This window comes from Trametes versicolor, assembly GCF_000271585.1.
Source record: "Trametes versicolor FP-101664 SS1 unplaced genomic scaffold TRAVEscaffold_1, whole genome shotgun sequence".
In the NCBI taxonomy this organism is placed as follows: domain Eukaryota; kingdom Fungi; phylum Basidiomycota; class Agaricomycetes; order Polyporales; family Polyporaceae; genus Trametes; species Trametes versicolor.
In genome coordinates this window covers 943,411-968,299 of record NW_007360321.1, presented here as the reverse complement: position 1 = coordinate 968,299, position 24,889 = coordinate 943,411, and the positions used below count along the sequence as shown (strand labels likewise).

At 58.2% G+C, this 24,889-nt stretch overlaps 12 protein-coding genes across 12 annotated transcripts; 3 read left to right on the top strand and 9 right to left on the bottom strand.

The window, feature by feature from the left end:
• Positions 1-529: 529 nt before the first annotated feature.
• TRAVEDRAFT_67927 (uncharacterized protein) lies at positions 530-2,312 on the top strand (the record flags this gene model as incomplete). Its single annotated transcript, XM_008034467.1, has 12 exons — positions 530-567; positions 633-667; positions 724-884; positions 993-1,056; positions 1,108-1,205; positions 1,268-1,358; positions 1,470-1,610; positions 1,667-1,682; positions 1,738-1,786; positions 1,841-1,872; positions 1,933-2,221; positions 2,289-2,312. 12 exons carry the CDS (start codon positions 530-532, stop codon positions 2,310-2,312), a joined length of 1,038 nt encoding a protein of 345 aa, XP_008032658.1.
• Positions 2,313-2,623: 311 nt separating this feature from the next.
• TRAVEDRAFT_112062 (uncharacterized protein) lies at positions 2,624-3,404 on the bottom strand (the record flags this gene model as incomplete). Its single annotated transcript, XM_008034466.1, has 5 exons — positions 2,624-2,815; positions 2,874-3,002; positions 3,054-3,155; positions 3,206-3,229; positions 3,285-3,404. The coding sequence occupies 5 exons, from the start codon at positions 3,402-3,404 to the stop codon at positions 2,624-2,626; spliced, it is 567 nt and encodes a 188-aa protein (XP_008032657.1).
• Positions 3,405-3,754: 350 nt separating this feature from the next.
• Positions 3,755-5,779, bottom strand: TRAVEDRAFT_55066 (uncharacterized protein). The gene is made up of 10 exons (XM_008034156.1): positions 5,723-5,779; positions 5,647-5,673; positions 5,549-5,596; positions 5,402-5,498; positions 5,211-5,350; positions 5,037-5,158; positions 4,770-4,981; positions 4,591-4,701; positions 4,378-4,540; positions 3,755-4,319 (listed from the first exon to the last, which is right to left on the bottom strand). The coding sequence occupies exons 1-10, from the start codon at positions 5,756-5,758 to the stop codon at positions 3,941-3,943; spliced, it is 1,335 nt and encodes a 444-aa protein (XP_008032347.1). The 5' UTR covers positions 5,759-5,779; the 3' UTR covers positions 3,755-3,940.
• Positions 5,780-6,180: 401 nt separating this feature from the next.
• Positions 6,181-7,275, bottom strand: TRAVEDRAFT_110801 (uncharacterized protein; the record flags this gene model as incomplete). The annotated part of the gene is made up of 1 exon (XM_008034465.1): positions 6,181-7,275. One exon carries the CDS (start codon positions 7,273-7,275, stop codon positions 6,181-6,183), a length of 1,095 nt encoding a protein of 364 aa, XP_008032656.1.
• On the bottom strand, positions 7,258-7,986 carry TRAVEDRAFT_109655 (uncharacterized protein; the record flags this gene model as incomplete). The annotated part of the gene is made up of 1 exon (XM_008034464.1): positions 7,258-7,986. A coding segment is annotated over one exon (729 nt), but the record flags the coding sequence as incomplete, so codon positions are not given.
• Positions 7,987-8,292: 306 nt separating this feature from the next.
• TRAVEDRAFT_109808 (uncharacterized protein) lies at positions 8,293-8,916 on the bottom strand (the record flags this gene model as incomplete). The annotated part of the gene is made up of 1 exon (XM_008034463.1): positions 8,293-8,916. A coding segment is annotated over one exon (624 nt), but the record flags the coding sequence as incomplete, so codon positions are not given.
• Positions 8,917-9,810: 894 nt separating this feature from the next.
• Positions 9,811-11,262, bottom strand: TRAVEDRAFT_108561 (DNase I-like protein; the record flags this gene model as incomplete). Its single annotated transcript, XM_008034462.1, has 1 exon — positions 9,811-11,262. A coding segment is annotated over one exon (1,452 nt), but the record flags the coding sequence as incomplete, so codon positions are not given.
• Positions 11,263-11,485: 223 nt separating this feature from the next.
• On the bottom strand, positions 11,486-14,799 carry TRAVEDRAFT_41427 (uncharacterized protein; the record flags this gene model as incomplete). The annotated part of the gene is made up of 2 exons (XM_008033903.1): positions 11,486-11,641; positions 12,115-14,799. 2 exons carry the CDS (start codon positions 14,797-14,799, stop codon positions 11,486-11,488), a joined length of 2,841 nt encoding a protein of 946 aa, XP_008032094.1.
• A 1,273-nt stretch (positions 14,800-16,072) lies between these two features.
• On the bottom strand, positions 16,073-16,606 carry TRAVEDRAFT_16231 (uncharacterized protein; the record flags this gene model as incomplete). Its single annotated transcript, XM_008033534.1, has 1 exon — positions 16,073-16,606. The coding sequence occupies one exon, from the start codon at positions 16,604-16,606 to the stop codon at positions 16,073-16,075; it is 534 nt and encodes a 177-aa protein (XP_008031725.1).
• Positions 16,607-17,604: 998 nt separating this feature from the next.
• Positions 17,605-20,168, top strand: TRAVEDRAFT_157861 (meiotic sister-chromatid recombination aldehyde dehydrogenase; the record flags this gene model as incomplete). Its single annotated transcript, XM_008034461.1, has 12 exons — positions 17,605-17,772; positions 17,826-18,156; positions 18,206-18,388; positions 18,454-18,611; positions 18,662-18,757; positions 18,808-18,932; positions 18,982-19,328; positions 19,381-19,562; positions 19,615-19,619; positions 19,673-19,722; positions 19,777-19,903; positions 19,967-20,168. The coding sequence occupies 12 exons, from the start codon at positions 17,605-17,607 to the stop codon at positions 20,061-20,063; spliced, it is 1,869 nt and encodes a 622-aa protein (XP_008032652.1). The 3' UTR covers positions 20,064-20,168.
• Positions 20,169-21,072: 904 nt separating this feature from the next.
• Positions 21,073-22,961, top strand: TRAVEDRAFT_67924 (ribonuclease T2). Its single transcript, XM_008034460.1, has 10 exons — positions 21,073-21,271; positions 21,331-21,419; positions 21,477-21,537; positions 21,597-21,644; positions 21,707-21,748; positions 21,804-21,884; positions 21,946-21,984; positions 22,037-22,241; positions 22,293-22,393; positions 22,449-22,961. Exons 1-10 carry the CDS (start codon positions 21,092-21,094, stop codon positions 22,806-22,808), a joined length of 1,206 nt encoding a protein of 401 aa, XP_008032651.1. The 5' UTR covers positions 21,073-21,091; the 3' UTR covers positions 22,809-22,961.
• Positions 22,962-23,011: 50 nt separating this feature from the next.
• Positions 23,012-23,809, bottom strand: TRAVEDRAFT_110615 (uncharacterized protein; the record flags this gene model as incomplete). Its single annotated transcript, XM_008034459.1, has 2 exons — positions 23,012-23,560; positions 23,651-23,809. 2 exons carry the CDS (start codon positions 23,807-23,809, stop codon positions 23,012-23,014), a joined length of 708 nt encoding a protein of 235 aa, XP_008032650.1.
• Positions 23,810-24,889: the final 1,080 nt, after the last annotated feature.

Here is a 24,889-nt window from a genome sequence, read left to right as displayed (position 1 = left end):
ACGAATATCAACTGTTCGCAATGCGCCCCTATCATTTGGCATGAGGTGTGTCACTGTTATCATCCTTCCGTACTTCGTCAGTGACCCAGTCGTTGAGACAAGACGTTCCTAGTTTCGAGCACTCATCTAACGCCAAGACGACCCGTGTCCCAGTGAAAAACGTTGCTTCCTGGTGTTTTTGGTCGAAAACATTTGCGCGGGACCGAGTCGATACCCCCCAACCATATCTCTGATCCGCGATGTCAGTGATGCAGTGCCCTTTCCATGCCATCAGGTCTGAGCAGATCGCTCATTGGAGCCTGGAAGGTCGGTAATCACTGCAAATCCTCGCATACAGCCGCGTGCCCTGTTGCGTCTGATGCTGAAACTCGGAGTGGTGGCATCACCGGCGTCTCCGTCGCACTAAACCATTACCGCTCTCCGTGTCTCCCCCGGTCCAGCTCGTTAATACCTCGGGCAGGGCACTGCTCGAGTTCGTCATCCTAAACCTTACCAACGACCACGACCCCCTCACCCGCGCGCGGCCGCCATGTCTGACAATGAGCTCGTGGACGAAGTTCAGACACTGTGAGTCCCGCTGTTAATCACGATATTGACGATGATCGTATGTTGATTTTGGCTTCGTAACACAGCTTTAACGAGACATACTACACCTTCGCGGCATTCGGTGAGGGCGGAAGTCTCGCTTGCACGCCCTGTGCGCAAATCCTGATACAGACACAGCATTACTCGCGTACGAGTATGTGATCACCTTCGATCGCGAAGTGCGGCTCGTCTGGGGCGGCGGGGTCACCGGCGCGAACACGCTGTTCGTGTTGAACAGGTATTGGCTGTTCTTTCAGTATGTAACTCAGGTCGTTACGACGTATCCAATATCACAAACGGTGCGTACTGTCTTATTGATACGCACGAGGATATATGCTGAAGTTTCGTAGAGGTGCGGACGGTCCTCCACAGGGAATGATGGCACCAGACACTAACCCGAGGCGTACAGTTGCACCGTCGTCGGATACATGGTGATAGTGGGTAATGGTGGCCCGCCCTTCATCTGGGCTGGTATGCAGTATACACTGTTCTGTTCTCTCACAATCTGATTATCCTTACCAGTGTTCTCCACCCTCCGCGGGTACGCTCTGAGCGGGCGTAAGTGGTGGGTAGCGATCCTCATCTTTGCTTTCTTCCTCCCGGATATCGTCTTGACTGCCGTGCGTCCTTCATTTATCTGTGTGCGATGCGGTGGCTTACCACATCCTGCTTCGGAACACAGATATACTACTCGCGCCTTGTTCCAATAGCGGTCGAGCCGCCATTTAACTGCCTTCTGGCCTCAAACTTGCCCGAAGCCACTTGGATCCAGTAAGTACTTCATCGTTCGCAAACAGAAGTTCTATTGACTGATAGTACTGTTCAGCTGTAAGTTAACACCTCTCGGAGGCACCGTCTCACTCCCGACCTGACGTGTCTCTTAGTTACAATAGCATCACGCGTTTGCCTCATCGTTGGCGACCTGATCGTCCTCATAGTCACTTGGCACAGCACGTTTGGCATTACACGGGCGGCTCGGGTCGCGAACATCCGCATGTCCCTCACGACCGCTATCCTAAAAGACGGTATGTCAGAATCCTTCATACACCAATTAATATAACAAGCTGACCCGCTAGCGTAGGAACGCTATACTTCGCGTAAGAGCTATTGTACAGGGTACTTGGTGACGTGCCGCTGAGCGACTGACATCAGGTGCCTGCTCATTCTCAATGTCGTGAATATCATCGTCAACGCTGTACCTGTGCGTGTATGGCCCAGAACCTCAACCGATACAGGACGTTAACATTTGCTCCAGAATAGCAGCGCCGTCTCCGCTTTTCAAGACCCGTGAGTTTCACATTCTATAGCATGGCTGTGCAGACATCGCTTACTAGACGACCCTCATAGCGTCACAAGCATCCTCGTCTCCCGCTTCCTCCTCAACCTCCGCGACACCCTCGGCGGAGACGTGCACGACACCCGCCCGTCCTTCGTCGCCTCCACGCGTAACGGGCCCCATGCAGCGTCCACGGGCATGCAGTTCGCGAACTTCGTAGACCCGATGGGCGCAGAGCTGGACCATGGCCTCTCAGGGTCGGACGGTTCCTATTCCACGGAATGGTCCGAGGGAGACGATGAGCGCTTTGCGGACAACGAGATGGCGAGTCTCAGCACGATAGTAGCTGCGAGCCCTTCTGTGAGGTCCCCGGCGGAAGCAGAGGCCCCCGAGTCTGCTACGGTGCATTCACCTGTGTCGTCGACAGCACATAGTGGTGTATCTGAGGTAAGTACCAGGTTTCCATGGACGTGGTGGCATGCCGCGTTTCTCTAAACTCCCTGCTGACTTACCCTGTTTGGCGGTAGATTGCTGTCGCACTATAGTCAAGTCGATGTTCCTGTTCTTCGTGCTCCGTGTGGTTCCTGTATATTGTGTATTTTATATGGTTGCCGTATAATCAGTACCATAGACCCAGGCACAAGCTTGTACACCTCCATTCTTCTACAGGTTCCAGGCTCCTCGATTCACGCCAACTACTGCTTAGTCCTACACAACCCGAGTGCGAATCTATTATACATGTATGTGCAACCAGTACGTCACTCAGTTCTTCACGGGTGGCTCCTGGCTGATGAACATCCCAGTGACGGTCGCAGTTATCTTCTTCCTGTTCTCGTTCAACATGCCCAGGAAACCGTCTTCCGAGGTAGTCTCGCGGTGGTGGTTCCACTCCTCAGTGTGTCTGACAACCTTGTTCTCACTGTTCGTCTCCAGCGTGAGGAGGGAGTTCACAGTCTGCGACAACCCATGGTATGTCAGCAGAAGTTTTACTACAGTACTGATGAAGACGTACCTTTGTAGGGGAAGACGCTTTGGGGTCCCGGTAGTACGCGACATCCTGGTCGATCAGGATCTTGCTCTTCGGCACGGAGGATGGGTTTTCCAGGAGACGGAATTTGGGTATGTCTGCGCGCGGAAACAGCTATACAGGGCGCGTCAAGCCAAGCCTGATGATATGAAGTGCATAACACACCTTGGCGAGCCCGTTGAACTGCTCGCGCACGGCCTTGATGCCCTCGGCGATGCCAACGGGGTCATGGAAGACAGCTTCGGGCGCATATATTTCATACGACCTCTGAATTTTCGGGTCACTAACATGTAACAGCATCACTTCATGAAAGCTACCTCGGAGGCCTTGGAAGAGTACAGCTGCAAGGACATCACGTCAGTAGGTCCTTCTTCGACTTGAATGCAGAGCTCGAACCTCCTTGATGGCCTGTAGGATCTTCTCCTCGTGAGCCTCCGGGCTCCTCTCCTTGAGTTTCTGCGACTCGGACGCGCTCAAGCCGGATGCATTGAGGGCGTTGGGGTCGGCGACGGGCATCTTCCTTGCAGACGAAGAGGTGAATGTGCGGAACGGTTGCGGGGTGGAGAGTCTGAGAGCGAGATGGCGGTACGTGGGGAAAGGAGGGCAGATCATGGGGCGGGCTCATGCGGAAAGTCGCGCATATATATACTCTCCCCGAGTTCGTCCAATGCGAGCAGGTTGACAGGTCGGTGACGCATCGCGGCGAGGGATCGAACGTCGCGTCACCTTCGACGCGTCTGCATCTATATTGGGCGCTCGATCGCGACGCGTCCCTCACGTGCAAGAAGGAGGTCGCGTTTTCACGCCCATCGGACCCATCGAAGGTTCGCATCTAGCAGCGAATTCAAGCGGATAAATAAAAGAATTGTTTGAGCCTGCGTGTGCACCAGAACGGGACCCAAAACACATGTAAGTAGGATTCGAATCCAGAAATACATCCTCCAACCTGGACGCGATACGGAAACAGCGTCCACTCAAGTATACATACATGCATGATGCTACAGACCAGACCCTCTACGGTCGAGAACACAGATTACCCACTGCATGTGACATTAGTCGATCTCGTCTCCCCAGCCTCCAGGCAAATCCAAGTGATCGTCGGTGTTACGGCGCGACGGGGGCGTGCTTCGCGACCCGGAGCTGCCGCTGCTTCCAGCGCTAGGCGCTGCAGAGGCCGACGGCGGGGCTGCGGAAGCGGTACCGCTCTGCGTGCTACTTGGGCTTGGGCCACTTGTGCTAGTACCCTGCTGCGCATGGTTGGAGAAGAAGTTGAAGACGTTCTGCAGCAGACCACTCCCAGCGGGGCCGGCACCGGCCCCGCTATTGTCGCCACTACCGCTCCGCGAGCTCGAGGAGGTACTGGGCCCACTTGAGCCGGCTTGCGGCGCGCCGGGTCCAGAATGTGGGTCGGGCTGGGGGACGAGCTGGTATCTACAGCACAAGAGACGTTGGCCCGGGTGTCACTATCCACAGGGAGTTTGTTACGTACCGGCACACGGGGCAGGTTCCGCTATTCTTGAGCCACGGCATGATGCAGGTCTCGTGAAAAGGATGTTTACAGGGAAGGGTAACGACGACGAGTTCATCCGGGTCTTCGCTCTGGAGGGAGAACTGGTCCTTGCAAACCGCACAGTCCTTCTCGAGCAGAGGCGCTGATAGTAGATGAGGCAAACGTAGTATTCTCAAGCGGTAATCCACTTACATCCTTCCTCAAGAACCTCCCTGGGCAACTTCTCTAGCGCGTCTTCCGTAGCCGGGACTGGCTGGTGAGCGTTCGAGTTCTCCATAATCTGGGAGATGATCTGATCGAGGGCTGTGGGGACATGTCAGATGTGTGTGCTTCTGCTACATGCACGCCCCTTGAGGCAGGTATCTGCTCACCTTCTTGATTGAAGACGTAGTCGCCCCATCTTCCTGATTCTGCACCACCAGGAGGCATACCGGCAGGTCCAAACATGCCACCCAGCATGTCAGAGAACGGATCACCGCCACGACCAGGGCCCATGAGCGCAAGCAGATACTGAGCCAACATGGGTCCCGTTATGTTAGGACGATCCTGCGCGGTTCCGTCCAAATTGCGGGGCGGCGCGAACCTGGCGGAACTCGCGTGAACGGCGAACCTTCTAAGAGCACAGCGTGGAACCTTACTGTGACAATCGGGGAAGTTCGTCTCCCGCTGCGGTAGGCTGGCCTCCCAGAACAAACGTGCGGGTCCGGCCTCCTGGCGCGTTTGTGCGCTCTATCCGCAAGGTAAACGGGCTGGTACGGCCCTGTCCTGCTATCAGAGTCTTGCCATAGTGCTAAAGAATTATGAGAACACACCGTGGTGCGTGTATCTGAGCTTCCAGCTTGTCTGTAGCTATCACTGGACGACCGGCGAGCCGTTGGGGACCTAGAGCGGGAATTCGAGCTCGCTGATGCTGTCGGGGGTTGCGGCGGACGTAGTATGCGCCGTAGTCCGGCTGCTGATATACGTCAGTATCAGGAAGGCATTTAGGGAAATATTTGCGCACTCAGGAAAGCATCCATATCTCCTGGGAGCGCGCCATTGTCCCATTGACCACCATCGGCAACTCGGAACCCTCGGGGATCATCCGCGGGGTTCTCTATCTGCATCTCGTATATAGTCGAGCACCCGGAAGGAGCAATGGTATACACACCTTCTCCACAAATGTTCCGTTACAGGAGGCGCAATGCGGGTCTGGGACCTATAGCAGATCAGACGACCGGCAGTGGCGGGATGCGAGTGAAGTCATACCATCAGCGGCCTCATCTCTGCATGGCACTGGAGCACATTTTAGCCATAAGCCTGTAGCGAGGACTTGGGAACGCACCTCATGGCAGTACCACATAGGCTCTCTGGACGACATGGCGATTGAGGAGGAATGTGGCGAAAGGCAAGGGTAAGGAGGCAGCCGGGCACTGCAGCCTGAGCGACTGTAAGCATCGGAGCGCTAACCAGGCTTCAGGGCATGATGACGTCGAGGCGCTCTCCTGACACGCGACCAGTGACAGCAGGCGCGCTCCGGGCGCTTCGAGCCGGGCCACCGGAGGCAAATAGGGCGCAACAACGCGTACACGTGGACTGTCGTGCGATCAACTTTGGCAGAGTCCGTTTGATTTTTTTGACGGTGCTTACTTAACGCAGCTATCTAATACATAGTGTAGCTCGCTAAGTAATGTGCAAAGTTTCGAGGGAGGTACCCTCTGCACCGCGCCAGGGGAAATGCTTTATGCACGGAAGCTTGCTTCCTAGTGTGGGACTGCATTTCTACAGCGCGGTAGTCCATATTCACCCTTCATCGCGCTGCGGCGTCAGCCTACCCACCAAAACCCCCGACTTGCTTGTCCAGTCCGGCGGGAGGTGCGCCTCATCATCAAGGACACCTCCCCATGTTGCTTCCACCGTGCACGGTGCTAGCGCGTTACGGCCAGCAACACGCTTGTTCGTAAGCGCGCAGTCAATATCAAGGCGCTTGTTTACCGCCGCCAGCCACCGCCTGGTGATCTCACATACTGAGTGCACTCGGGGGTGCTCCTCAGCCCATTCTATCACTCTTTCGCAGCGCAGCTTCCACACCAGGTAAGCCGTCTCACTAATGATCAGCCTCGTTAGTCTCGTTGCGCCCGTGTTCAGTTCTCCGTCGTCATTCTTAACGTTCCAGAGGTGGCCGCCTAGCACCAGTCCCACCGTGACATCGGGCAGTGTCACCTTCTTCTTTGCTAGCATCTGTCTAGCCAGGTCCCACGCCGTGCGCTGTCCCGGCGCCTTGCACTCCGTCAAGATGTGCTCGAGCGACTCCACGCACTCGCAGTGGCGGCACGTGCCTCGCCCTTCATAGCCCGGGATGTTAAGCCAGAATTTACCTACACGGTGGGCGTCGTGGAGGGCTTTCCACACAAAATCTCTGACCTTCTTCTCGATAGGGTCCTTTCGGAGAGACATCCACAGCGAGGCGGCAATGTGCTCCTCGCTCGTCGCGTTCTTAATTGCAGCGAGTGCACCGCATACATTCCGGTGGGTGGACTTACGTTGCACACGCTTCTTCCTTTCTCTGATACCACGGTATGCCAGGCTTTGGGTGAGGTGCGCCAGCGACGCGCCGTCCTTCACATACGCCGCCTTCGGTGGTAGTGCCACAGGGCGGAAAGGGCGCGCCGCTTCAGCACCAATCTTTGCCAGCTTGTCCGCTTCGACATTGCCGATCTCATCCGCATGCCCTTTAACCCATCGAAAGGTCGTCGGGGCGCTTCGGGTGCGTAGGAGGGCGACTGTCTCTTTTATAATGTCAGCATTTGCAACGCCGATCCATCCGCGTTGCTCCCATGCCGGCAAGTGCTTCGTGAGCCCGTCCACTACGTACTTCGAGTCACTCACGACATGCATGGGGGCGAAGGGGGCGATTTTCATGTGTGCGACAGTCACCGCGTACATCTCAGCTGCCTGATTTGACTGTTCTCGGTGGGGTACCCTCACTCCCTCGTTTCTAGCATCATGCTCCCCAAACCAGACGCCACTTCCTGCGCACGCGTTGCTCATTCCATTGTTAAGGCACGACCCATCCGTGAAGACTTCGACCGCCTCATTCGGCATCTGGAAACGCCCTTGCTCACGCATCGCGGTGCCTCTCGCAGCCTCCGATGAGGTGAAGACGCGAAAGACGGATGCTAGCGGGGTCCCCTGGGTTAAGCTCGGGTCGAAGGTGATTCTTCCTTTCTCAGCTCTTGCCGTTTCGTTAAGTCTCATTCTTCTCCGCGTGAGGCTCAGGCCGTCCGCATTCTTTGCACCCCCCGGTCTCCATAACTGGGTCAGCTTCGCCACTGCCCTCTCCGCAGTCATCGCGCACCGATGCGGGTGTGCGCAGCCAAGATCGCTCCTGTCCCTCTGACAGGCCACGCATGTGCATGCATCGCTCCGCCTGTGCCCTGCCAGGGCCTCGTGCAGCCTTCTCGCCGATCGCAGGTGGTCGTCGATCGTCTTCACTCGGTGTCTTACACGCAAGCACTTGCTCGCGGCGGTGTTTGCTACACACCTCCCTTCCTGCGTCCCCGGGTGATACCATGCCGGCATGCTCCTTCGCAGGGCGTCCGATGGCATTCGGACCACCGTCCCCACGTCGTTGTTCTTCGCCGCCCGCACCATGCGACGCAGGTCCTCAGGCAAGCCAGCTGCTTTCCTCATGCTGACCTCCCATGTTTGCAGGAACGCATTTATGCGCGCCTCTGGCTCCGTGGATTTCGAGGAGAAAGCCGCAGCGCGAGCCAGGAGCGCATCCGCGAGAACTGTCCATGTGGGTCTGTCCCTCGTGAGATCAAGGTAGGACTTCAGCCACATCAGATCGATCGCCTCATTTCGCGAACTCAGGTCCAGCAGCTTCACGCCCCCCTCCCTTACGCCCGAGTACAGCACTTCGCGCGCGATACGGGGGTGCTTGTCACCCTTCCACATGAAGTTCACGGCCATGTCCGTCAATTTCTTTTCCACCTCTTTCGGCATCCCCTGCGCCATCGCGAGGAATTGCGTTCGTCCCCCGAGCTCCATTCCAACAATCAGCCGCCTTCCGTTAAGTGTTGGGTGTCCTTGACTCCATTTCTCTAATCTACTCTCAATGGTGCGGAGGATTGCAGTCCACGGTGTCGCCTCAGGTGCGTTGTTTCCTATCCACGCCCCCAGGGTTCTAATCGCCTCGCCATCCTTCACTATGTGGACTGACTCCGGTATCTGCGCTGAGCTAGGGTTCATCGCCCTGCCTTCAATGAGTTTTGCGCGGTACTCAGCAGTCCCCATGGGGAGCACTTCCGTCTTAGACGTGTTAAACTTTGCACGCGACGCTCGGCACCATTTAGAGGTGATCGACTCCATTTCGCTGTAATCATCCTCCTCCGACAGGTAGACTGTCGTGTCATCCGCGAAAAGTTTTGCGATCAGCCGCTCCTGCGCCCCCGGGACTTCTATGCCCCGCAGCGTGGACAATCGGAAAGCAGCAGCAAGGGGTTCTATCGCTAGATCGAACAGCAGACACGACATCGGGTCCCCCTGTCTCACACCCCGTCTTATTCTAAACCTGGTGCTCTTGACACCGTTTACGATTACGCAGCTCTCCGCACGTTCATAGAGCTTCTGCACCGTGCTTATGAGGTTCTCGGGGAAGTTGAATCGACGCAATACAGCCCATAGGTACTCATGGTCGATCTTATCGTACGCTTTCTCTTGGTCTAGTGCCACTATTACTCCGTTTACCTCCTCTGCTTCAGCATAGTCCAGCATCAATTTCGATAGCTTGATCTGGTCGAAAATCCGCCTTCCAGGGATGAATCCCGCTTGGTCTGCGTGGATGATGTCCGCCGCGCATGCAGCAATCTTAGATGCTATCACTTTTGTCATTATCTTGTAATCTGAGTTTAGTAGCGTGATCGGGCGGTAGTTGTTTATTTCACGCTTGTCCTTCTTCAGCTTATAGATGGGGCAGATCCACCCATCCGTGAAGGATACCGCCGGGTCCACTCCATGGAGCTCAATATCGTTGAAGACCGCAGTGAGAGCCAGTGTCATGTCCACCGCCGGGGCTCCTCTCTTGATGTCCGCCTCGTACCACCTCTCATACTCCTTCCAGACCTCAGTCGGGAGCCCATCTAGGCCCGGCGACTTGTTGCGCGCTGCATCTCGTATTGCCTCGCTCACATCCTCCCTGGATATTCTCTTCGCAAGGTTTGCTTTCTGCGTGTTCTCAAGTCTTGCACTCAAGGGTTGTAGCGCCTCAGTAATGTATGTTACATGTCTCTCGTGGGGCTCTAGGGGGTCCTCATCTTGCAGGCTATCATAGAAATCTCGCGCAATCTGCGCCATTCGGGAGCTCTTGGACGTGTATTCCTCACCCTGGACCCCGGGGATTTTCATTTCGAACATCATCTCCGTGGTGAGTCTCGTTGTGTTTGCACGTATCCATTGCTTGCTCATCGTTTCGCTATGGGCCCAGTGCTTCACAGCGGTACTCCTCCTCGTCCACCCAAAGCGCTTGATCTCTAGCTTTGCTATACGGTCCTGCAGGATTGCCGCCGATCTGGTGGTTTCAAGCAGTCGATCTTCAGTTGGTTCGCCCCCGTCGGCGTCAGCCGTCGGGTTCAGGAGCAGGTGGAGGTCTCTTTTCAGTGCGTCCAGTCTTTTCTGCATTCTAGGGATCTTCTCCTTTGCGCGGTTCCTCGCCGCCAAGGTCAGCTGCTCCTTGAATTTCTGATAGATCGTCTGCGGGTTGTTATCAGGGGTGCGTCTTGCCAGGCCATTTATCCCTCGTACTAGTTCCGCCCCCAGCCTCTTCATTTCCTTCTTCATCTCATCGTCATTCAACAGGTGCGTGGGCATGGCCCACCTTCCCTTCCCGATGTATGGGGCTTTGTAGTCCGCGAGCGATACCCGGGCCATTTTGTGGTCGGTCGGTATTCCAGACTCGTCTAGGCACCATCCATTCGCGTCCTTACTCATCGCTTTCCGGATGTATATTCTATCTAGACGGGACTGGCTGCCTGTCGCAGGTTGCATGTATGTGAAGCCTTTCAGTTGAGGATTTTCCTCTCTCCATCCGTCTGACATGTTGAGCCACGACACCAGGTCTGCCAGCGCTTTGACTGCCCTCGGCGCGTCCATTCTAACTGGTATACGGTCTATTCCATCTTCAACAACATTGAAATCCCCGGCCATTATGTCGAGTCTCGGCATCCTCGCCTCGCGCAAACTATCCCAGAACGCAGCGTTCTCGGAGGCATCGTTCGGTCCGTATACATTTAGAACTCGCAGCCTCCTCGTTTCTGACCATTTCAGGTCAAGCAGCATAGCTCGACCGGGTATAACAGTCGTTGAGGTCAGCCCCGTGGTGTCGATCAGCCTCTTGTTAACTACAAAAGCAACCCCCCTTGCCCCCGTTTCGTTCTCCGGGTCTGGGGAGCACACTATTTCGAGAAAAGCTCCGAAGATCTTGTTCAACGTTCTCAGTCGTTCCTCATTCATGTGCGCCTCTTGCAGGGCTAGGACAGCAATCCTGTTCACTCTCACCAGTTGGTTCAGTAGCATCCATTTGCTCGACCCGTGCTCGCGGCTCTCGCTCCCGTACCCTCTCATGTTGAGACTCGCGATCAGCAGCTTCGCTTTGGTCGAGTTGGTGCGTCGTCCACCTCCTCCCCGCTCCCTCACCCCCCCACTCGCTGGGCGGCCCTCAGCGTCACCTCGGGCACGCGCAACGCCATGCGCTTGTTCATGAGCATGCGTGGGGAGGTCGCCGCCATTCCCTCCAGGGGGATCAGCAGGAGGCCCAGTGGCAGCGGGAGCAGCGCTCCCTCCTCCCCTGGCGGGGCGCAAGGGTCCCAGGCCATTCGTAAGCATCCGTGTTTGTGTGTTCTGGTTTGTGGTGGAGGTGGTCGTTGGCTATCTTAGTGTACGATACAACCATCCCGTACACGCAGGGGGTGTATCCGACCCCCGCGGCGACTATGCTAGGGGTCCATCCTAAGGCTTCGCAGACCTCCAGGACCCGTCGCTTCAGCCTCTCGGCACGGCTCGTCGTGACCTAAATAGGTCTCCGTTCACCTCAATATGGGTAGAGGATTTAACAAGGAGACATCCCCACTTTCCTGTGCGTAAGCCAGTGTATTTGGGTGGGGATGGGCACTTCTGCAAGCTCCCCGACGCTCGTCGCGGGCGGCGCGGGGTGCAGTTGCGGCACAGTTGCCGCCCCGGCCACGGGCAGCAGCCGCATGGCGTCCTAAGTCATAAGTTCAGCTCGATTTTATCCCCCAGCCATCGTACATGTTCGTTTGCTTCAGTGTTCAAACGGCTCGTCGCCCGCGAGCCAAGATTCGGTCTTATGGCAGTGCTTCCTCACCCCTGCGAGCATACTTGCTCAGCCAGTGTCCGAGCATCAAGATGTTATTCATATGTTAGTCCCAGCGATGCTCGCCGGGCTACCATTCTTAGCTTGTGCCTAGACGGCGCGGGCAGGTTGTACGAGTACTCGATAATGGTCCAAGAAATGTCGTCTCTTATGTCGTCACACTACAAGCTCATTCTCCACTCGTCTCCTCCTCAGCACCCTTTCGCGGCCCCGCGCACGCGCGTTCGCACTTGCCTGTATCCCCCACACATCCCCGTCGTTCAAGAGGCCCGTCCCGACGCTCCTCCGCGCTGCGCGCTGTTCATCGTGCACGGCATGAACGGTTGTGCGGGGGGGACACTGACCTGCGCGCGGCTTGCTTGCCCGTGCCGCGGTGCGATCGCGGGGCGGCTGCCGTGGTCGCGGTCAACGTTTACACGGGCCGGGGGCGGGTTGTACTGCGTCGCGCCGCCGAAGTACTGCGGGACATCCTCGCGTCCGTACGCTTGCGGGTCGTGGAAGGGCAGCGCGCTCCCCTGAGGCCTTGCGCCCCCGTACGGCGGTGGGGCAGAGGGCGGGCCAGCGGCGATTCCTCCGTATGCATACGGGACGTTGTGTGGTGCGCTTACGTGCGGGGGCGGACGTCCGTGGCTTTGCAGATCCTCAGAGATTTGCGCACCCCTGTGGTTCGACGCGGTTTGGTAGTCTAGTGTGTTGTTGTAGCCCGCTGCGCTGTTGTAGTTCGGTACGCCGTTATAAGCAGGTGCGTTCGGGCCGCGGTACACTTGTGCGTTTCCGTAGGCGTGTGCGTTGGCCAGAGGCGGCGCGCTGCCCGCTGACTGCATCGCGCCGCGGGGTGGGAGGCTTCCGTAGAGCGGGGCCCCACTGAAGGGTACGACGTTGGTCTGCTGCATCTGCTGCGTCTGCTGCTTCTGCTGCACGTACTCGGGCGCGCTCGACTGAGCTCCGCGCGGCAGCTGCGTCTGCTGTACGTACTCGGGGGCGCTCGACGGAGCTCCGCGCGGCGGCTGCTGGCGGTTGCCTTGCTGCGACGTGTTCTGAGTCGCGCGCGTCGCATTGCGCTTCGCGCGCGGCGGGGTGGGGGTGTCATACCAGCCGAGTCTGTCGTACGGGCAGATGTGCGTTGGGTGGTCGACGGCGTGGCACGAGTCGCAGCGCATGTGCTTTCGCACCTTCCCGTGTCCGAAGGTCGTTGCCGCGCCTAGTGCTTGCATCGCGTCGCGCCATTCCTCCCACAGTACCCCGTCGTCAGTCGGCGACGCGCAGTGGACGTTCGCGACGATTGGCCGTTTCCCTTGCGATTGGTCGCGCGCGCCATAGTCCACGATGCTCACCACGATGTGACTTAGGATCTCCTTAACCCTCGCCTCGACGTCGCTCGGCGGGTTGGCGTCGTGGAGGACCAGCGCCCTTGTGACCTCCTGTGCTTTGACGTCCTGTAGGTACTTCTCGACTTGCTCCGCGAGCTCTTTCTCGTGCTCCAAGACCCCGTAGAAGCCGTCGAGCGTGTATAGGAAGAAGGGGATGTGCTCAAGTTCGATCTCGATGAACAGCGAGCCAATGGGGGACGACCAGCCGTACTGCTCGAAGAGTATGCGTACAGCGTGCGGGGACAAGTTTAGCACCGGGAAGTACCGCGCCGTGTCGCTCCTTTCGCGCTTAGTGATCTTCGAGGACAAGATCTTGAAGGCGGATTCTCCCGTGACTGCCGTAAACACGGAGCGCAGGATGCTACGGTAGAACTCGATGTCGTCCTCCGTCATGTAGACTTTCCCCTTGAAGAAGCTGACTATACACCGTTGATTCGGGCGTTCGTTGTTCCACGCCCGTCTCGTTACTTCGCTCAGGTGCTGCGAGATGTCGTACGGCCCTCGACGGTGTCGCTCCGGGTAGCCGTTTCGTGGACGCTCAAGGACCTGGAGTATCCCGTTCTTGTTTAGGTACCGGATCCTGATCAAGCTCGAGGGACAGTTCGCGAGCGGCGGCCAGACTTCCTCCGCGGTCGCCCCCTGGAAAGGCTCAGCATCCGCTCCGGCCCCGGCCGGGCCTCGATAGCTCGTCATGGAAGACTGCGGATCAACGTCCATGTGTTCGCGGGTGTCTCCTATCTCGCTGTGCCTGCTCGAGATCTCATCGCTTTCCATAGCGTCGTTCGCGCGCGGATCGAGATACGCCGGCAGCGAGTTCTCGCTCGGCAGCGAGCATCGGTTGTACGCGCTGGGCTGCACCGCATGGCTACTCTGGTAGATTCCGGGAGCCGTGGGATTGGAGATGGGCAGGGTGGTCATGGTGGGCATGTACTGGGCCTGCTCCGACGTGTTCTCTGTCGCGGGCGCGCCTGGGGATGATGCACCAGACTCGATGAGTCGTTTGATGTCGGCGCCGTCAACAGGAACAGGAGGGGCGCTACGCATTTTGAGGGGGTCGACGGTGATCCAAACGTTGACTGCGTCCGCGAGGAAGCCGAAGATGTCCTTCTTGCTCACCGCGCCTGACTGGCCTGCGGGCGCGTACTGCGGCGGTGGCTCGACAGCCAGCTCCTTCCTGACGCGGGGGACAGGGGGGTCTCCAGCGGCAGCGCGTACTGCGACGGTTGTGCCATCCGCGGGCGCGTGCGTTCGCTGTGTTTGCACCTGTCGCGCATCGCGCGGGGGCGACGTCGGGGATATCGCCGTTCTGAGCCGTTTCAGCGGTCTCTCGACATGCATGGTCGCCGCGAGGTTCACCAGGGAGTTGGCAGGAGCACTCTTGGTTAGGGCAGCCGACATCGGTCTGTGTCTCGCGGTCGGTGTTGTTTCCTGTGGCGTGCCCATCTCAGAGGTTAGCTCCTGGAGCCAGTCCTCATTTTCTATGCTTGCCTTCGACTGCGTCTGATCGTCCTCCATCTCATGTCCCAGGAGAGGGGCGAAGGGGCGCGCGAGACGCTGTCCCGGGGCAGGGGTGACGACGAAGGGGTCTGGCGAGGCTCTTTGTTCTTCCGCCTGTCGCATGTGCGAGGACTCGGGCGTTGAGACCGGTGTCGCGTCCATTTCGCCACGCGGTGTCTTTCGTGAGTTGGTGCGCGCGGGGTGAGGAGTGCAGGGTACACATAGGTAGAGTAGGCAGGCAGGGCTTAGTTCCGCGTTCGAGCAATTTCATATGCGTGCATACCTGGCTTTCTGCCCGTTGCTCGTCCATGTGTCTCCCGAAACTCGCAGATTCGTCGAGATTTTTCGTGGCTTCTCTCTCACTGACGTGCGTCACGTCGGTCGTGCGGGTTTCGTTGCTCATCTCGCTCGTGGGAGGCTCGCTTTGACTGCGGGAGGTGTTCTGCTGACACGGGTTGGTGTTGCGGGGTTGAGAGAACGATTCCATTGCAGTTTCGCGGGCGGCGGGGGGGTGCATGCGCAGTGGGGAGGTGCGGGAGAGGGCGGGGATGCATCTCGCCTCTCGCCCAGTATTTGGGCGCGCTCGCCGCGCGCTCGCCTCGCGTTCAGGTGGTTCTATCCGGGAGCCCTCCTCGCTGTCGCGCGCAGGTCGACGTCTGTCGCTTCCGGTGCTGTTGCTGCCGCAATTCTCTGCGCTGCAGAGTACGACTTGCTTCTTTCGCGGTGGCGCTAGGCGCCCGACCATCTAAGGTAACGCTCCCGCTTTTGCTTCTGTTTGCATTCAGTTTGTACCTTAGCTTCTCTTCGCTTCTCGCGCAGTTCCTTTCTCCTCGCTTAAGCATCTCCGGTCCCATCGGGGAGGCGCGCGCGAGCGCATTCCCACAGCTCCTGTGCTCGCGCGTGCTCTGCCGCGACAGTTTGCCAGGTTCTGAGCGCCCTGAGCGGGGCAGGTAAGCTTGCTTTCCGACTAGAGAGGTGCAATGTTCCGTTTGGCGTGCGGGGTTGATGTTGTAGTGGGCCGCTTTGTCTGCACGCGTATACCCTTGCCCGTTTGCTTCGCTCACGCACTCGTTCTCTTGCCCTTTCGCTTCATGCGCATTTATACACCCACCTTCTCCTCAGTTTCCCTCTGCGCGATGCGCGGTGCATTGATTTTCTTCTCAGGTTTGGACCGCTTCTTCATGCAGGGTTGCATGACCTGCGTTCTTTTGTTACGGTGAGTTTCACACTTGTTCTTGCCGTCTTCGTGCACTTCCCTCTAACAGGTCTGCGTCTTTCAGTCGTTGCGCGACTTTCGCTCACATCGGGCTGCCGTTTTTAGCCGGTTTGTTCCGCGCGGGCTTTGTTGCCCGGTCGCCAGTCTCGCTCTTATCTTGCTGAGCATCAGATACACGCTTCGTTTGTTCGTCCCCTCCTCTTACATCTCTCCAGCTTCTTACTCATAGTCCGCTCCCAGCGAGTCGCCATATTCTGCCCTGTCCTCTGTAGTGCTCGGGAGGTCCTCTCTGTCTAGGACGAGCGCCCCTCTCTCCATCGGGACACGGCGCGTCGTCGCCAGCATCGGCTGCATGAGCCACCTCAGGATCCTTCTCCAGTACTCGAAGTCGACGGTTTCACCCTGCACGTGCTGGATTGTGAGGTAGACGTAGGCCGTCGCCGAGCGGGGGTTCTCGTTGCTGACGATGAACTCAGTGGTCTCCCGTTCCATCGCCCGTACACCAGTGATCCTTCCTACGACCCCCAGCGGTTCAGCCTGGTACGTCCTGTCGCTCTCGCTTTCCTGGGTACGCCCGAAGGGGTCGCTGATTTGCTCGATGGTGTAGATTTTCACCCTCTCGCCCACCCTCAGCGGCGTGTTCGGCGGGATTACTACGTCGATTTGGTCCGTGTAGAAGGCTCGAGTCCTGTTTGGGACATTGGCGGGCGCGGAGCCTCTCTGAATGCCTAGGACTAGCATCCCTTGGTCCATTGCGTGAGGTGCGGTGGGGATTGGGGTGGGGAGGCGGTGGGAAGGGAGAGGGGGTGTGGGCGGCTTATTGATGATTCGTGTGATCCTTGTGATCCTTGCGCTCTGTATATATGCATGCCTGGCACGTTCTTCTCAGGCCACTGCTTCTATTCTTCTTTTTCTCTCTGGAGCACCTCGGCTTCCTTAAGTATGGAAGTCCGGTAGGGTGGCATGGAACAGAGGCAATGGACAGGGACAGGAGACTGTTCGCGGGCGTGTTCGCGGGCGTGTTCGCGGGCGTGTTCGCGGGCGTGTTCGCGGGCGTGTTCGCGGGCGTGTTCGCGGGCGTGGACGCGGGCTTAAATTTACCTTCCACGCCCCGCGTTGCACCTGTTTGCGCCAGCCACCTCCTCCGCCCGCCCTGCTACTCTTCTACGCGCCATCTCAAGACACCCGACGCCATAGGCCGGCTCGCACCGAATCGTTGCACATGCTCGCGCCAAGTTGTTATGCGTGCTCGCGCCGGATCGTTACGCATGCCTCAATCCTCGCGCTTTCGTCTCAGCCTTCTAGATATGAGGCCTACACATATCTCTGCTTCTAGGGTGTCTTTGCGTTACTTTAACATCCCCGCTAGTCCAAAAGTTAACGTAGCAGTCACTTCTTCGGTTTGGCTCTAGCGCCTGCCCCGAGTGTACGCGTCATCACCTCTGCAGCCAGTTTTGAGCGTTCCCGCCTTGCGAGTTTTGCTATCTGCATCTTTCGGTACTTCACAGGACACTCATGATACCAGAACAGATCATATTTACCGACCAGCATTGCTGCTGTGGTCCAAAATCGCCTTCCGCACACCCGGGGGAAGGCGTGGGAAAAACGTGGATGGTGGTGGTACGTGGTCAAGGGGCCCCCGCCGGCAGAGTCCGTTTGACTTTCTCTAGCTTTCTCCTTTACGCTCTCCGCCGCGTCTCTCCTCCTCCTCCTCCTCCCCTCGCGCTCCCTCGCGTCCCCTGCGCGACACCATGAGCTACTCGGGCGCAGACTACGACTATGACTACGACGACGAAGGCGGGATCATCGACCCTGTCAAGCTCCTTACGATCTGCTTCGGGCTCGGTGTATGGCTCGTCTGGCGCCGCTACTACTCCATTCTCAACCGCGCCATATACTTCAAGATACCCCCTCCTATCGTGCGTGTATGTCTGTGCTGTAACGAGTGCACCTAGTGACACGCGTCTCCTAGCAAATCAAAGATACCTGGACCGCGCAGAAGTTACCGCAGCCCTCGCTCGAGGCGCATTTGAACATCGACGGTCTCCTCCCCAACTTTCCCCTTCCTGACCGTAAATATATCACGGCATACGACCCTGCCACGGCCTACCACTTGGACACCATTCTTGCTGATTCCGAGGAGCAAATTCAGAGAAAGGTCATGCACGCGTACGAAGCACAGAAAAAATGGGCTGCCACCTCCTTCGACGACCGCAGGCGCGTCATGCGCAGCTTGAAGAAGTGGCTCGTGGACAACCAGGAGATCTGCGCGAAGGTAGCGTGCAGAGACACCGGAAAGACTAGTACGTAGAGCCTCTTCGGCCTTTGTTCGTGTTGACTAAACGTGCGCAGTGCTGGACGCGGCGCTCGGCGAGATTATCACGACATGCTCGAAGTTGGACTGGCTCATCAACCATGGAGAGGGCGCCCTTTCTCCCGAGTCGCGGCACAACAACTTGATCATGTTCTACAAGTCCTCCTGGGTGCAGTACGAGCCTCTGGGTGTCGTAGCGGCAATCACGTCCTGGAACTACCGTAAGCACTCTTTGCTCCAAATTCATTTCTACTATGCGCAATGCCCATTGATATATAATGTTCAGCCCTTCATAACGCCTGGTCGCCCATCATTGCTGCTCTCTTTGCCGGCAACAGTGTGGTCTTGAAGTGCTCTGAGCATGTAATCTGGTCAACTACTTGGTTCGTTCAAGCTATCAAGGAATGTCTCAAGGCTTGCGGCCATGACGAGGAGCTCGTCCAGGTAATTCAGTCCTTCACCGCACCGTTATTGCGCTGTTAACTTTGATTTAGCTTGTCTGCTGTTACCCAGAAGATGCGGAAGCACTTACCAAGAACGCTCTCGTTCGTCATATCACCTTCATTGGTTCCGAGCGTGTTGGCCGCATTGTGAGTAACCTATGCGCCGGTAGGAGCACACTGTTGACTATATTCAATAGGTCGCCCAAGCGGCCACCGAATATCTCACCCCGGTGACGCTTGAACTTGGCGGCAAGGACCCAGCTATCATCCTGCCCTCCACCGATCTTGACAAGTGGATCAGCTTGCTCATGCGAGGCGTTTAGTATGTACCTCTCTTACCCTATCTTCGGATTTGACTGACGCCTTTACAGCCAAAACGCAGGTCAGAACTGCATCGGCATCGAGCGTATTCTTGTGCACGAATCGCAATACGACGAACTTTTCAAGATGTTCACCGAGCGTGCCGACAAGCTCCGTCCTGGACATTCGCTCAAGAGCCCCGGCGACGGAGTTGCCCCGGCTGCGGACGTCGGCGCGATGGTGTCAGGCGAACGGTTCCCCGGCTTGCAGCATGCTCTCGCGGCCGCGGTCGAGCAGGGTGCAATTCAGACCGTTGGCGGCGAGCCGTGGCGCCATCCGTATCTGGAGCAGGGCACATACTTCAAGCCCACTGTGCTTGGAGACGTCAACCCCGAGTCCGACGTTGCCCAGCATGAACGTGAGTGAACATATGCTTCACTGCAAGACCGACCTCACAAATTACGCCATAGTGTTCGCGCCCATTGCTTTGATTATGAAGTATGACACCGTCGACCAGGCCGTCGAAATCGCAAACGGCACGCGATATGGCTTGGGTGCCAGTGTTTTCGGTCCTGTGCGCGACGATTGTATCAAGGTTGCCAAACGGCTCCAATGCGGCATGGTTGCGGTCAACGACTTCGGAGTCTTCTATGTGAGTGCCTCTTTTTATCAGGGACATGTACTGTACTGACGAGCGTCTTTAGCTAAAGTACGTTCATCACGCCTGGCAGCTGATTTTCGAGTGACTGACCCATTGCATAGCCAAGACTTGCCGTTCGGGGGTACCAAGTACAGTGGCTACGGACGGTTCGGTATGTTCGAGTGCCCGTGATTCACAGAGATAAGGTTGTTGATGTCTTCGCCAGGTGGTCCGGAGGGTCTGCGTGCCTTGACCAACGTGAAGGCGATCGTTGTGGACCGCTGGGGGTGGGCTATCCAAACCAGCATCCCCGCTGTGTTGGATTACCCTATCCGCTCTGTTACGCAGAGTTGGTGAGTGCACGCTGGGCTCCACATAGCTGTGATATCGGCGCATGGGCTGACTGGTTGCTACAGGGATTTCATCAGCGGGATGGTCGGATTCCTGTACGCTGATGCGTGGCGTACGAGGATAGACGCGCTCTTGAAGATGATCAAGGCGAGTGGGCGGTAGGTCTCTTCCGCGTCGCAGGGCGACTAGGGGGTTGGGGTGGTCTGCAGCGGCCGTACAGTGCGAATGTATTCGATGATCTATTAATGACTTGGATGAACCTATGCCGTTTACCTCCGCAGGTCAGGATCTTTCCGACGAACCTGCAGAAGCCTTCGCCACCGTACTCCGTGTCCAGGCCGTGTCACAATGAAGAGCAACAAACGCTGTGGAGAAGGACGGAGACACATGTTCTCCGGAGACGTGTTCTTAAACAGGCAGCATAAGCGCCGGAGAGCACGCGGTCTCGCTCTCGCTCCTCGTCTCTTGATACGGACCCAATCGCCCCGCCCACGTTGATCTCCACGCTCCCCGGTACACCCTGACTGGCCTCGATGCATACTGGGGATCGCATGCGCAGCTCTCTTCACTGAATGCCAATCGTGCGCGGTCCCGAATGATCGATGTACCGCCGGCGTTCGAATCTCGCAAGTGCCCACATGCACGTGTGATGCGTAGCATGCTGCCTGCAGCCTCTGCTTCCCATCTCCAGCCCAGAGGATCTAGCCAACATCGTCCCAAGTGAGCCCCCGTTCTCGCGCTGTTCGCCCCCCAACGGTCGCCACGCCGGCCCACGCAGGTGCGATCGTGCCGCGCGCTCAATTCTGCGGCACCACACCCCAGGACAACACCCCGCACTCCATAAACGGGCTGATATCGCGCGTCTCGCGTCTCGCCTGGGCAGGCATACGTCCGTGAACACATGGTGCCCGCCGCGCATGGGTGCCCGCTATCGTATCGCGGCGCGCCCTGGTGAGCACATTGGCTTGTGAGCGTATCTGGCCCATGTGGCGACGCAGACGCACGATCGCCCTTGGGGCTTCTGCGACAGCGAAGGCGAGCGAGCCTCAACTGCTGCAGTAAATATACCCCCGCCTCCTCGCTTCCGGGTCGCCCAGGTGGGCCTATATAAGCTGCCCCGTGGGCTTCCCGCCGGGCCCTGAACCGCTCTCTCTCCGTAGGTGCCCCGCTCCGCCTCTTCATTCTACAGGATGTTCGCCGTCGCTGCGATTCTCGCCGCCCTCGCGGGCACTGCGCTCGCCTCGAACGCCACTAGCGACGCTTCGGACTTGAACCATTTGTTCAAGCGCATCAGCTCTGGCTGCTCGACGACGGGCACTGCGTCGTGCCACGGCTCGGCGGCGGGCTCTTGCTGCTTCGAGTCCCCAGGAGTACGTTTCCGCGCTGCTTCGCTTTGGGGGTGTCGTACTGACGCTGTTTGCGCACGCAGGGATTGCTCCTGCAGACCCAGTTCTGGGACACCAGCCCGTCCACGGGCCCGTCGAACAGCTGGACTATCCACGGTCTTTGGCCCGACAAGTGCGTTCGCGCCATGCGTACCCCCAGCTTCTGAAAACCAATTTTACCGCATCACAGCTGCGACGGCACGTTCACTGAGAACTGCGACCCGTCCCGGGACTACACCGACATCGCCGGTGTAAGCTCCGGCTCCTCCCAGCCCCGCCTCCGAGTGTGCCTAATCGATTTGTGTGACAGCTCCTGACGGCCCAGGGCGCGAGCGACACCCTGTCGTTCATGCAGGAGGTAAGCAAGCATGCATCGCGGGAAGTGCGGGACCTGACCTCGCCCGAATGCGCCACCTCTAGTTCTGGGTCGACATCAATGGCGCAAACGAGAAGTTCTGGGAGGTTAGTGGCGATGTGCTCCTGCGCCGCGCTACGCCCGCTGATCCGTCCCGGTCAGCACGAATGGAGCACCCACGGAACATGCTACAGCACCCTCGAGACCAAGTGCTTGCCCTCTGGCAGCCCTAAGGGAGCCGAGGTACGTGACACGCACGTTCGCTGCGCTCCACACCGCAGACTTACACTTTTGGGTACCGCAGGCGGTCGCCTTCTTCCAGCAGGTCGTGAAGCTGTTCAAGGTATGTGCCAGCCGCTGTGAGCCCAGACGTACCGTTTTTAAGCTGGTTGCAGACGCTGCCCACTTTCGACTTCCTTTCCGCGGCGGGCATCACGCCCTCCACGAGCAAGACGTTCACGCTCGCGACGCTCACGGCCGCGCTGAAGGCCGCCACGGGCGTCACGCCTGCACTCAACTGCGACGGCACCGCGATCAACGAGATCGAGTGGTACTTCAACGTCAAGGGCTCCCTCTTCGATGGCGTCTTCGTCCCGATCGGTGCGTATCCCGCGCGGTTCGCGGTCGTATGAAGGCTAACGAGCAACATAGACGCGCCCTCGAAGGGCTCCTGCGCGAGCAGCGGCCTCAAGTACCCGCCCAAGACCGGTGGCACCACCACGACCACCTCCGGCGGTAGCACTCCCACTGGCGTACGCATCTCCCTTCCATCCATCCTGCCCTCTGTACTGACGCGCGCGACTGCAGGGATCCGGTGGTCTGCCCAGCACGGGCACGATCCACGCGTCTACCACGGGCGGCCTCCTGACCGGCGGGACGTGGTCGACGCAGACGCTCGCGACGTACCACTTCTCCGGCACGACGAGCAGCTTCACGATGACGACCTCCAAGGGCAGCTGCGGCGTCTCGGGCGGCACGCTCACCTGCGGCAGCGGCGTGTCCGCGACGACGTTCTCCGCGGTGTCGTCCGGGGGTAGCCTGCTGCTCGCGTCCTCGGGCTCGACGTCGTTCTCGAGCGACGCGACCCCGAGCGGGAGCACGCAGGAGACGGTGTTCACGGGCAGCAGCCACAGCAAGTCGTACACGCTCTCCATCGTCTCGTCATGAGCGGGGGCGGCGCGAACATGGGCGTCCGGCGGTGCATGGAAGGATATCGTGACATATGACGCAGACTGTCGATGTAAAATTAGCACCCCATGTATTCAGGAGCGGGGCTCACGATCGGTTGTTGTATAAGATTCATACCCAATGGATGTTCTGAAACACCACACAGACCCGTACTGCCCATAGGATCCATACTAGCTGTTCGGTCAGTACACGTACGGGACGAGCTTGTACGGCGTCCTCCGCGCCCACGCCTCCCACTCCTCGCCAAACTGCTCCCTCAGCACCGCATCCTCCTTGTCCACCCGCGTCACGATCAGGCTCGCATGTATATACAGCAAATACCCCGCAATGACCCCCGCGACCGCCTTCCCCAGCTTCGTGCGCCCAAGCCCGCGCTCCGCAAAGTACGACCCTTGCCCGGAGAGCAGGACGAGGTTCCCGTACGAGACGAGCGCGCTCGCGACGTAGCTCGGGTGGCGCACCCACGCGTACGGGCCGGCGGTGACGAGCCGGTGCCCGTCGACGAGGGAGAGCTGCCAGCGGAAGAAGCGGCCGAGCGTGCGGTACGTCCACAGGCGGAGGAGCCCCGCGGCGAGCACGAGGGCGCCGGTGAGCAGGAAGCGCGGGGTGGGTGTGAGTGCGAGCGGGCGCGTGGGTGCGAGGAGGGAGAGGAGGCGGGTGGACAGGCGGGAGGGGAAGCGTTGGGCGAGGATTGTGGTCGTTTCTGCGGCCATGAGGCCTATGAGGGCTGACTGCGAGTCATTCGGAGTGAGTACTGGTGCGCCCGGCGCGAATAGGGAGCATGCCTTTACCTTGCATGCATTTACAATTTGCATCTGGACTTGATAGTTATCGGAAAAGTAGTCTGAATAGGCAAACTTCTTGCGCTCGTCTGCGGAAGGCGGCGCGGTGGGTGGAGTTAAAGATATATATGTCAGGATCGCGTCGGGAACAAGGATGGGGATCTTCAGTAGCGGAGTCGAGAGGGCTGGGGCAAGCATTGACAACATGGCGTGTCGTCGCTGGGTCTCACAGAGCGTGTGCGAGACGTCTCGACGTTTGGCTTATAGGATAGTAGAGCCTGGGATACTCACCGCAGTGTAATAGCTTCCGCGAATCTTCTCCTTGATAGTTCGCATGACGGCCGCCGTCCTAGAGTATGCCGAGGTCAAAAATAACCAGAATGAGTTCTTGAGGCGGGCACGTGGGTCGAATCATCATGTTGAGTGCTTCAAGCTCGTCGGGATCCGGGTATCTCAGTGCAGGTCGAACAAAGTGTGCTATATGTACACAGCAATTTATGTCGTGCTCGGGCTGACGACTATGAACCATGAGCGAACGTCCCAACCAAGGCAAATTCTCGTTCGGACTCACCTAGACTATCCTGCACTACGCCATAGCATTCAAAACTGTGCATGTCAGCGAAAACAATACCCTGCGTTCATAGTGGTCGAATCCATACTGACTGTAGAACATCACTGGCAGTCGCCATGGCTCAAGTACGGACAAGGCTGTTTTGCAGCTCTGGCAACACTACCGCATCCTGGGACATCGCCAGGGTACTGGCCCTGAGTTCGACATAGACAGGATTCTCTCCACCAAGATAGAACCCTGTGGTAGCGCACGTCGGGAGGTACTTGGAAGAGTGGCTTTGGCCACAGCGGACGCCCACCAACTAGCGCCACGACGCGCACGCTCGTCCCAAGGAGGTAGCTTGCCTACCTCTTTGGGCGAACGAAGTATGAAGTCGCCACCGAGTTCCTGGACTCTGTGACGGGTATCCCGCGCAGCCCCGCGACTGCGGCGTTAGAAGCGGACCACGGCTCGATGCCGTTCGGAGTTTGCGTCGAGTTGGCCGGCGAGATCGTGTCGCGAGTACTTGTGAGCCTGCGTCACAGTGCCACGAGACCAGGTTTCGACTCGGGGGAGTGCATGCGCACGAAGGGGAATGGAAGGCGAACGTTCTGGAGCTCGATTCAACGCAAGTAGACTCTGGCTCACCTACAAGATTCATCTTGAATGTATCCACATCCCTCGTACGATGCCTAGGGACGGACGCTTTATTCAATCAAGTATACCAA